Source organism: Lingula anatina, chromosome 2 (genome assembly GCF_051362555.1).
Source record: "Lingula anatina isolate TDL-2025a chromosome 2, LinAna3.0, whole genome shotgun sequence".
NCBI lineage: Eukaryota > Metazoa > Brachiopoda > Lingulata > Lingulida > Lingulidae > Lingula > Lingula anatina.
In genome coordinates this window covers 42185434-42197794 of record NC_141768.1, presented here as the reverse complement: position 1 = coordinate 42197794, position 12361 = coordinate 42185434, and the positions used below count along the sequence as shown (strand labels likewise).

The 12361-nt window shown below is 36.4% G+C and overlaps 1 protein-coding gene across 10 annotated transcripts in view; it reads left to right on the top strand.

The window, feature by feature from the left end:
- Window positions 1–12361, top strand: part of LOC106176690 (tensin-3) — a 117937-nt gene that overhangs the window by 68155 nt on the left and 37421 nt on the right. For all 10 annotated transcript variants that reach the window (XM_087006949.1, XM_087006952.1, XM_087006950.1 and 7 more), the window contains 5 exons: window positions 5048–5103; window positions 7440–7498; window positions 8889–8986; window positions 9501–9551; window positions 11942–12129. In XM_087006949.1, coding sequence (XP_086863075.1) covers window positions 5048–5103; window positions 7440–7498; window positions 8889–8986; window positions 9501–9551; window positions 11942–12129 — 452 coding nt within the window. The remainder of the gene's footprint in view (window positions 1–5047; window positions 5104–7439; window positions 7499–8888; window positions 8987–9500; window positions 9552–11941; window positions 12130–12361) is intronic.

The window sequence follows — 12361 nt, the reverse complement described above, 5'->3', positions numbered from 1 at the left end:
TAAACTGAACATATGGGGTTCCTACAGAGACATCACATTAAGTACAGCTCAGTGGTAAGTTTTGCAAATTGAAGGCACTGGTGCTATTCTTCTAGGTTTTCAACACCATGTAGCAGACTCCTACCAGTCTGTAGGTAATTTGTATTTCTGAGTTCTTAGAGTTATGGTGTATGTATTCTTTATTTGTTTGAGCATATGTTTTGGGTCATTGTTATGGTCAGAACTTGAACAAAAGCAGATTAGGTATGAACTCACTCTGGTACTCCCCAACTACCATGTGCTGGAAAATGGAATGTGTTTTCTGCTGGATTTCTATGGCAATAGTTAAAGCAACGTTGGTGTGTGTTTTGATGAACTTCTATTTTTAAACACTATTGTTAAGGATTAGTAAAAGGTACTGGAACCATTCGACATGGGGAACAGTTCAATTTTGGTTCAGTGTTTTTAAGGTCAGGTTGTTTATTTTCAAACTAAAAGGTTATTTGGCTGACCTTGAATGAAATGGTATCTTGACGTATGACATTTTTAATTAAAATTTTCTTCTAGGGCTACAAAAGTAAGAAAATTTTGCCTAATCAAAAGACAGTTTTCATTTTATTGGTTTCAATATTTATTCAATAGAGCATATAATATGCCACCGATTAAAAACAGTTTCAAGTTTCAGTTTTGAACAAGACTTGACTATTCATAGTTATTTCACTTCTAAAAAATTATTCAGGAGTTGCTGTGATTGGTTAGACTGAAAAAAATTGCAGAGGGACTAATTACAGGACTGGTTTAAGTACGAGATGTGCATAGATTAAACAACACCATAAATTATAGAATAATACAGGGGGAAAATGATTAGTTTTACAGGTTTATTTTAGGCTACTTAAAGGTTAAAGTGACATGTTGAATAACCTAGGCACTCTTAGACGTACTTAATTTATTGCCAAGGTTGACTGGAGGAAATCACTAATTTAAAGTGTATAATTCGGGTGACATTTTGATCAGGTGACATTTCATTAGAAAATTGGCAATGGTTGGAACATGAAGATCAAAGCAAATTAGCTTCTATAGCAATATATTTGGGGGGAAAAAGCATTTGGGTCTGTGTTGAATACAAAATCCATGAAAGTTTCTTTTTAAAAAGCAAACTGAAATGCACCACTTTCTTATTACTGATGCTTACATAACATACAAGTTAGGTGTTAAAAGGACAATCAGTACCACACAAATAAAATGGCTACATGCAGAGACATTTTTTGATATTTGGAGAACTGTACGTTTGGTGAAGATGCCTATGTGATCAACATGATGAAATGTAAGTAGATAAACCAAGAAGTGGTTATGGCATAATCTTCTTCTGAAGGTTGCGCAAAGGTTAGGTATAATTGGGGTCATGTTTTTTTTTTTTTTTTTTTTTTTTTTTTTTTTTTTGCCAAAGCTCAGGAACCATTTCCCCCAACGAATGATTGGCATTAAATCAAATATTTTTCTTCATTTTTAGCCCAAATGAGTTATCTATAGCAAAAAATTTGCAAAATTATATATTACATCTGCATAAGCCTACCACACGCACATCCACTGGTTGTAATAACAGTGGTGATAATCACGGCGAGCAGGCCATTAGTTTGATTTAGTTGTTGAGTGTGCATGGAAATAATGCAGACATTTGTGGCAATTTGGCACAACATAATCTCTCTGTCTAATTGAGTTGGCTATGATGAAATAGCGGTGTTATGTGGTCTACAGTGTGGATTGTTTGTGGCATGTTTAGTATTGGATGAAAAGGGTTGTGTTGTTGAATATATAGGACATGTTGATCTTCATGGATTTTTAAATCATATTTGATAAACTGCAGTTTATTGTATTGAAATTAACAGCAAACTGTGGTTAAAAAAATAGTAAATTTGATGCATGGCAAAGATATTATGAAGTTTTAGATAAAAGGTAACCCAGCCCCCTTTAATAATCACATCATTCATTTCTTTATATAGACATGTACATGTATATTCCTTGCATCTTTGAATACGATTCTCAATTTCTGACCTAACCGCCAGTTGTCCAGGTAAATCCTAGCACCACAGGAAATATTGTATTAACAAACAGAGTATAGAATGTATGGTTTTTCTCATTTTTTTAAGGGCAAAAATGCATTGTTGGCAATAATGTGAGTGCAGTAAGTGGGTACGATTACCTTGAAACCAGCTAGACCATCATTGTTTGTCATGCCTTACAGACAGACCCATACATAAATAGTATTGTTTTCACAACTTTCAATACCCATCCCACTCTGATATGTCATTCAGGTTTTAGAAATAGGGACAACAGCAACCACAACTCGAGATGCACGCTCCCACCCACTCATTTCGGAGTAGTCGCTTCAGAAGTCGGGACAGTGCTTCATCCATACAAGGCAAGGATTGTTCCCGGTCCAGCCTACATGTGGTCATAGTTACTCACTGATTTAAAAATTGTTTTCCTGTTTGGGTTTTAAATGCATCTGCAGCCTGACCCCAAACTTCATTGATGTAACACCAAGAGTGCAGTCTAGGTAACTCGTTAACTGCCAGATTGTTTTTATTAATGCTGGCTATTTGTTAAATATCTTTTTTTATTTAAGCCACACTTTTATTTTTTGAATTTGATTGGATCTTTGGATTACTTAACTTACTGCATCCTAGACTATTAAAGAGTGAGTTCAAGTTTTATTGGAGAAGTAACACAGACCCCAGGACTGCTTAATAAGGTAATTGTTTGGTTTCAGGTTTTGTTATTCGCTCTTCATGTAAAGACGGTTATAGCATGCACGGGTTTAACAAGCTCCTTTTAAAAGAGGTTGGTTTATGGGTTTTTTTATAAGATGATGATCCATAGGTTCTGAACAACATGCTGCTCTTGATCTAGATAATACCAATTTGTGGAAGGGATTTGTTTTAAATGCTGGCATAACTCGATTTACCACTGTGGTGATGTCTCTCTTTTGGGACCCAGCCATCTGTCAACCTAATACTCTGCGGTTAGTGTTCCCAGCTCTCTGTCCATCAGATCTGGATTTATACAAACAGCTATCTGAATATTGATGGAAGCACAGTCGTCAGCTGCATATATATTAGAATAATTGTCAACCAACTTGCAATCTTCTTTATGAGAAGTTAGAAGAAAATCTGCCAATTTTTTTCTTTCATTTGCCTTTTTTTACTGATTGGAATATGTTTTGGAGTCTGACAAAGTAATTCGCTGATATAAAGGATTGATGTGAAAAAACAAGGAAGGATTAGGAACTTATTTTCACTGCGAATTGGCCTTGGGAAAGATGCTCAAGATCTGGAAAGGGAACAATAATAAACAAAAGGCATGAGATTTCAAGTTTCAAGTGTTGAATTAAACTAAGCAGGGTTTTAAAACTGTGCTTGAAACTGGAGGTTTACTTCCACACAAGGCTTTGTTTTGACGAAAAAGTAAAATGAAGGAAGTCAGGAGTGAAACAACAATAAACTGAGATTTCACTGGAGGACTCTTTGGACTTCATTTAACTCTGAGACTCTCATTGGTCTCATTCATAAGTTCAAAACAGCTTAGAGGCAATAAAAAAACTTAAGAGTGATCAAGGACAGAAAAAAGTTAAGTGAAAAAAGTTCACTGCCACCATGAAGCTGTTGAGACCTTGTACATCATGTAGTGCCAGACGTAAGAACAAGGCTGTGCAGTTTGCTCCCATTGAGGTAGGGTAAGGTACAGAACTTGGGGGAACGTTATTCTTTTTACAGATAGAAGAAGAATACAGTCATGTTTTATAGTACTATTTCAAAGATGGGTGACTGGTGCAGAATTTAGTCAAGAGACATATGTTTTGGTTTTATTTTTTATGTGTGTGATGCTCAAGAATGCCTACTTTATTGCTTCATTAATAATACATTGCCTGTGACCAGTGCTACAAACAGACTCCTGTCTAAATAGTGCATATGAAGATATTACTGTAGGGTGGTACTCGTTTCTTTTAAAAGTAAATGGTCCATTGTGATGACAAATAAACACTATAAGCTGTTTCATTAGTTTCTATGTTTAAGTACAGCCTTCGGATGGCTGACAAGGGGGCACGTCCCACTGAATGTAAATAGTCCATAACCTTGGGGTGTGATGACAGATACAGATGCAAATGGAGAAAAAAACTGTACAGTGGCTATGTAGGGCCATCCATTGTCATTGTTAACTGTCACTTTATGTAGACATACCTTTGGGTAACTGCTCACAAGCACCATGCTATGTTGTTAGTTTGGTACCAGTCCAAAATCTTACAGGATGGTGACAGATATAGACACCTTGCTGTCAATTTTAATTCACAGGAGCTACCTATATTGTTTACTTGCCAGTGACTTCCTGGGTGTTTTATAGCCCACTGAATATAAATGGACCATGAGCCATAAAAGGCTGTTGACATATACAGACAGGTTGCTGGCATTTTAATTGAAAATTCAAGCCATTAGGAATTCAACATGGTTTTCTTGTCCAGATTGGGGGTGGGACTAACACTCTACAGAATGTAAACAGCCGGTGAAGGTGAGGGGAAGGGGTGGTGACAGATGAGGACAACTACCTGTCACCATGTACCACACAGAACCTTCATTTAATGGTTTGACAGGTGACCACCTGGTGAGAGTTCTTACATGCTCCATTTAATGTACTCCACCTGTGATTCCCTGTGTGTGTACCATGCTCTGTATCATGTTCCCATCAACAAGACTTGGTGTAGTGAAAGATCCTTGAAAAGTGATGACAGACATGGACAGCTTGCTGTCACCCTCATATTGCAAAGATCTGCACCAGGCTGTTGAATGTGTTACTGGGACAGCTGACAGAAACTGCAAATATTTACTTTTTTTTTAGCAAGTTCATACCATGTGCAACTAAATATCTCTGCCACAAGTATGAAATTTTAGATCTTATATGTGTACATGAATGTTTATCTTTGAGTATTTTGTTCTTCTTTAATAGTCCACCTAAATACATTTTATATCAGTGATCTGACAGATAAACTAAAATGTATTTTTCTGTCCTCCTTCAGCAGCCAGTGGCGAGCACAGCAGGCGTAGAGCCCAAGTCACACTACACCATGTCTAAGTAAGTACTCTCCTATTAGTACTTAGTTTGAAACTGGTTTACCCTTACCATCAATCATTAGGCTGTGCATCATCTTTTAATGGGTAAAGGGATCTAATTGTTCATGATGTTTTTTGTTAATATGCATGTGTGTATGTGTGTTATGATTGGGTTTATGTGTATTACTAGTATTAACATGACATTTTTTTTATTTATTAAACTTTATTTATTGAAGGTAAAAAAATGGTAAGTTTAAAATTCATCTTTCCCATTGCCCTTATATATAAGGTTCTGATACTGCAGGATAAATATCAGCATAAAAAAACTGCTCCAAAGCTATGGCTACATTTGCAATTAGGTGAACAATTTCCCAAGTGATGTTCTTTTTAAAAAACGCACTAACATGCACAAAGGATCTATTTTGAAATAGAACAGCTTGTAATTAACATTCACAACAATTATAGAAAAAATGAACATTAACATCAGATATGTTCATTATTTTCCCCAGATAGCTCTAGCTGTTATCACAATCAGGATATGTTTCTCATACCCCATTCACACTACAGTTGCAAAAATGCGCATTTCTATAATCCGAATTTTTCGTGAGGAATTCGATTCGGTATTGCGTTCACACACGCTAAGCGAAACCGAATTACACGTTGAAAATTTCAGGTTTAACTTCCTGTTTTGAACACTCACGCATGCGCCGCACAGGAAATCTTAAAATACCAACAAAAATTTGTGACGACAAATGCAACTCTAAAGACATTCCAGCATTCTTGAGAAGTATAAGATGGCAAAATAAGTTTGTTTCCTCATGTTGTAGTGAGTGGTGGCCTCCAAATACGTTTGGTGCAATCGCTAAAGTAATAAACAAGCGTTCATAGATACCCGCACTTATCTGCACACATGCGCAGTTAGATCTGTACAGGTGTCGATTCCGGTAAGTTATCCGGATCGCGCTTAGAAATCCACCTCGCTTGCAGGATTTTGAAAATGCGCATTACAAAAATCCTCTTGCGTTCACACTACTGCATTTATTCGAATTGTGACCTAATTCGCAATTTATCCGGATAACTGAGCGTAGTGTGAACGGGGTATATGTACTCACAATCAGGATATGTTTCTCAGTACTTAAAGAGCAGTAACAAGACATTGGCTATTCTCATGGCCTTTGAGATTTGCCATAGGACCAAGAGGAATGAAATTTCTTGATTGTGGCTAAAATGTTTACAATTAAAATATTGCTGCTTATATATATGAATTTACATGCATTTTGAAAAACTTCACCACACCACATACCTATCCTGACATCTACACATGCATGCATACGTGCACACTCACACACACACACACACAAAACCGTCCAGACTCTTCCTGATCATAAATAACAGAATAGGCTTGCTATTACCATAAGAACCCAATAAGGGTTCACCCATCTGCTTGCAATGCATGAGTGTTTTTGAAGCTTTTTGATATCAAGGGTTATTCTAAACATTGTGCCTGCAATGGCTGGAACTATTGCAAACTCTGTTTGTAGCTTAGAATCCTTTTTGTGGCTGCAAGAAGTTGAGAGCTTTTATATAATTACCAGTGTAACTCTCTACTGAGCATCTCAGTAAGATATTTAGTCTGTTTATTAGGGAACTATTAGAAAATCTTCAAAACATTTGCCAATAGGTTTCTAAAAAACCCTTGAGATTTAGATGACTGTTGGAGGTAACCAGATGGTTTTTATAGCATTGCCAATCCAGTTTTCATCTGGGCATTTGCAGCTTTTATAGGATAGTTGTGTTCTGTTTGAACTTCCAGTATGTTTTCAAACAATATCAGTACGTGTTACTTGGAAAAACCACCACATACCACATACACAATACAAGCCTGGAAGCTTTTGAATTATGCTCAGAATTGGCATTGTTTTCCAATGTCATGGATAAAACCAATTAATGATGAAACTGCAAGAGGTAGCTCAAAATACTAAGCGCAGTTATCAACAAATGTCCTTGTTGATTAAACCCGTTAATGATGGAACTGTCGGCGAAAATATTTCAAGGCAATGCAGTGCCATCTAGTGCCTCCACCAGAACCTGCTGGTGTTAGGACATTGTGTGTGTTGCGTGGATGTATATCGAGAGAGTCAATAACTTAGCCTGCATATAGGCTAGAACTGTATGGCAGAGTGAACAGGAAGAGAACACATAGTGCTTAGTATTAACACAGGTGGTGCTGAGGACCCAAGGAGGTTGATATTAACACAGGCACAGGTGGAAATCTTATTTTGGCACAGGGTTCCAACAGCAGTAGTTTAGATATTAAAATAAATGCTATCAAATCATGGCGTCTATGTTCTGTTGCAGCCGAAGACGCGGAGAACAGTTTGACATGGATCTGACGTATATAACAGAGAGGATCATTGGTGAGTAGAGTTTGATTATAGATTTTGATGAAAATGGTAATTTACTTATTGGACTTGCACCCTGAGTTTCAGTACCATGAACATACAGTCATGTGTAAAAATTAATCCATACCTAATGGCATATAGTCTTTAAGTTCAAAAACTAAACTAGCTGCACACTGTCTTCCTGAAGGTCAGTTACAATAGTAAGATTTTATCTCATAGTAACAAATACAATATATCTCTCGTATTTGAGGTGGCATATTTAAATTCTCTTGAACTCTAGTAAAAGTTTGCTACTAACTATAGTACGAACCCATGTACCTACATACTGTGAACTTGCTTGTAATGCCTCAACAGAGTAGTTAGGTTCAAAACTTCATTGAAACCCTAATTTATTTGTGCTCCTTTTTATGACATGTTTCATCGACCATTGGATAGAAGGTTGCACCTGTTGGGGCAGATATATTTGTAATTAGCTTGGTTAATTTACCTGGGAAGCATGAATGAGAACGGGAGATGTTCTCAAGTCCAGAGATATATTTAGCTCTTGTTAAATGTAGTGAGTTAAGTTGGTAACTGTACCAAAGTATGATGCTTATTGAGAAGTCAGTCAAGGCAAAATGTATGGGATATGATGGCAAGTGAAAAAAAAAATGCATCATTAATTCAATCAGCAGTTGTAAGACCACAATTAAGAAAAGTTATGAAAAATGCATATTTTGAGAGATAATGAAACTTGTGATTCTCTCCCAGCAGGTAATAATAGCACAAAATGGGAGAAGCTTTTAACTTAATTGCTAATTGTAGTTACTTCTTATTGCTTGATGTATCGTTCTGTCTCATTGCAGAAATGCATTTTGATGTAGGAAAATAAAGTACATCTAGCAGATTTACTTTGTAAGATCTTGGTCAAATTTGTTAAAGATGAAAGAAAAACATGTTCAGAAAGAGAAACTGTAGTCTCAGGCAGACAGAAATGCAGATTAGTTTTGACGAAAGAGGTGAATACTTGAAAAGAATCTGATCTTCAAAGAGGAACATGTAGTACGTTATGTGTATCAACCATGTTTTCCTTTTCTTTTACCTTACAGGTAAGGATAGATGAAAGGGAACACATCTTTAGAGAGAAACACTTTTTCTGTAGCCTTTTTTTTTCCTTCTTAACCTGACAGGTCATATCTGTTTGATGAAAGGAAGTGATATTAAAGACAGAGAGGTGTACACTACTAAAGCCCACTCGTACCTGACCAACAGGTAAATTCAGACCAGGTGCTCGGAGTAAATTAACCAGGTTGCATGTTGATGGCTTACCCTAGATGGCCATGAAGGAAAACGTGTGATGTGCACCAGTGTTTACCCTTGGTGTTCTACTAAAGTTAACATGTTTCGATCTCTTTTTTACTTGCAGCCATGACCTTTACCTCGGAGAGCAATGAGGCTACATACAGGAATAACGTGAGAGAAGGCACTCGCATGTTGAAAACTAAACATGGAGAAAATTATATGGTAATTTCAAAGGAAAAAAATAACTTCCTTTAAGAGAAAGGATTTTTGTTGCACAGTGCAAAGTCTGTGTGCTTCAGACATTGCTATAATTCAGAGAAATAGTTTAAACAATACCGATACACTTCCCTCATACAATTTCATAGAAATTTCACAAGTAAAGCTAATAATGATGTTTTTTTATGTCAATTTCTGCTTTTCAGTTTAAGACAGTCTAACTATATCCATATCAGTTGCCATCAACTACTATTTTGTCTGACTCCAATAATTTTCATTTACTGTCAAGTTCAATAAAATCGAAGTTCTGATATGGAAGTTGCTATGGCAATAGAACATAAGATATAGTCCAACCCCCCTCATCCCAATTACTCGATCGTTTCACAACAGAGAAGTTGCCAATCAAATGAGAACACTCTGTAACCATAGCCGGGGAACTGTGGTTCCCTAATTCAATCTCTATTGATTTCTTGGATAATTTTTTCCCATCAATGATGAAGTTACTTTTAATATTTTCCAGATCATTAATCTGTCCGACAAGAGACGGGATCTGTCAAAGGAAAATAATCAGGTAAAATAATGTGAAAAATCAATTGGAAGCATTTAATGTTTTATGAGAATATAATATTTTTTGGTTTGTGTATAGTATGATCTGGCCAGAAGTGGGTTCCTTGTCTCAATTGCTCTCCTCATGCAATTCAGATTTTATTTACCAGTAATGGCAGCATAAATTGGACGTTGTTTTCCCTGATGAAATGTTTGGAATAATATGTCCACATTACGCCAGTCATTACTTTCTTTTTCCCAGCTTGGGAATTGAAAGGTTAAATTTGTTTTATGCTTCAATTTTTTTTCCTTTTCTTATAAGCTCTTGCTGCCTTTGAAAAGAATTTCCTGCTTTGTACCGCAATATTACAGTGGCATTTATCCTGCCCTCAAACCCAGCTTTTAATTGTCTGAAGAACTAAGAAGTACTTAACCTTTCAATATTTGTTGCTTGTGCCTGTTTGTGTGTATTGTGAAATTACTTGTTTTTATCCACATAATACAGTATTAATGTAATCCTTCCTGGGGACAACTTTGTTATTTAAAGTATTTTTGCATTTGTCTTTTTGTATGGTGTTGCTGGTGGTAGATCAAGGGGATGAGGGGGGGGGGGTAGTCTTAGCAGTCACATATCATGAACAAAGTATATGTAGGAATAGGGAGTTAGGAAGACACAGAAGAGATATTACAGGGCAAGGCTACTGAAGTTGTTTTCATGCTACAGGATTTTTTTTATGACTTGCAGCACCATGTCAAAAGCACAGTAGCTGTTATTATCTTTGAAATTTTTTAACAAAAACGCACAAATGTCGAGAACATTTTTACAAATGGAAGGGGTAAGAGTCTTCCCAGTTCAGTGGTGCTGTATGTAAACCGAAAAGATATTTCCAGCCCTCCACCCTGGTGAAGAATGTAAAATGCCTACATTCTTGTGAACTCTTTTTGTTCAGAGGGTGGAGGGGGCTGAGTTTCCTGTTTAAAACTGTAATCAGACCCAGATCTGCCAATTAAAGAAAAAGAAGCGAAATGTTTCTGCGGTAGTATATTGTAGTTTTGTATTTCAACTATTGTCATCACAGAACAAGAGGCCATTTGATATGGACTTGAAACTCTGAAAAATTAATGACAGTGTTTTGTTTGTGATAAACTTAGAATTTATAATTATGTTTAAAACAAAGTTGGCTAAAGTTGTGGCTCTTTTCTGGACACTGCCTATGTCCTATTTGGGGCCCTTTAAGAAATAAGAGCTGTCCCCAGTCAAGCTGCTAATTGGGGTTCACTGAATGCTTTATACTTTGTCAAAACAAACGTGGCCTGCTTTTGTCAGAGACGTGTCACTGTTAGCAGTTCCTAACTATGTTTTTATTTTCACTGTCCTCAGGTAAAAATAACACCCGAGTCAGGATATCAACATTGCCCAAAGGGTGGAGATAAAAGTGTGATAGTTAACACAATAACTGTGCAGTAAATGGGGATCCATTCTCGTTTACTCTTAGGTTACGGCAAATGTTGATAACTAATTATTTCTTTTTTCACAACTGTTGACTTAGAGGCTTAAGAAAAACAAACGAGCGAGAAATTGGAGATAGTAGTGGGAGATATTTGTGAAAGGAGAGAGTAATATTTTGGTTCCATTGGTGATGGTTAGATATGTGTTAGGGGAGATTTTTCTTTTAGATTTTTGTGTGACTGTATATAGCATTACAAAGTTTTCAATTTATGATATCTTGAATAAATTTTAAGTCCTAACCCTTTGCTGTTGATAAAAGTGTTAAATTTTCCAGTAGTGTTATCAAAGGTAACAATGGACCTGCTTTCTGTATGCATATTTTGGACATATTATTCTGAATTTTGAAAGTCATCAATTGATTTGTTACTTCCTTTAAATTATATCAGTTCTCACAGGCGCCATTTTAATGGAAGCAATTACACTTTCTGAGAAAAGTTATTGATATTGCATGAATTAAATAAGCTTAATGACATCAGAATTTGATTGATGTCATTTGTGGTTACAAGTTCATTGATTACACTTCAGCTGTTTGCACAACTGTTTGAACCATATATAGACTTGGTTGTCATGCTTTCTTTGCTGTAGAAAACCCACGTTTTGATAGCCACATATGCTTTGAAATAATAGTTTGTTCATTGTTTTAGCAATGAGCTCTAATTGATAAATGTTTGTAAATAAGTAATGTTCTCATTTGTTTGTTTTGCCCATGAAGATGGCTTTTTATTTCGTAAAAATGATGGCTTTATAGATTATTTATAAACCTTCAAAGGAAGATGAAATGTCAGTGAAAAAATTGCAAAAATGTTAAATGAATAGGATTATTTGGTGAACACTGAAAAAACCATAAATTGTACAACTGTTTTTCATTATGTTATTATGTTAAATTGAAGCATTTTGCATTCTAGGTGCTAGACTATGGTTGGCCAGACACCCTGGCTCCTCCATTGGAGCGGCTCTGCAGTATCTGCAAGTCCATAGACTCCTGGCTTTCCTCCGACCTGCGCAATGTCGTGGTCCTCCATTGCAAGGGTGGGGAAAACCGCACAGCAGTTGTGGTGGCTGCATACATGCATTACAGCAATATTTGTGCCAGGTGAGTCTTTAGTACAACACCAACCTCCACCAAGCCATAATTGTTATAGGAAGGTTTGCCTTTAAAAATTTTTTGACCATGATTGTAGAGGCAGGTCGGTGGACAAAGTTTGTCCTATCATATTTTCTGGCCCTTCAGTATAAAGTGGGGGTTGTCCTCTTAAGGTGAAGGGCTGTTACATGACTGAACTAGGTTTGCTATGTAATCGGGGCAAACGAGGTCATTTAAGTTT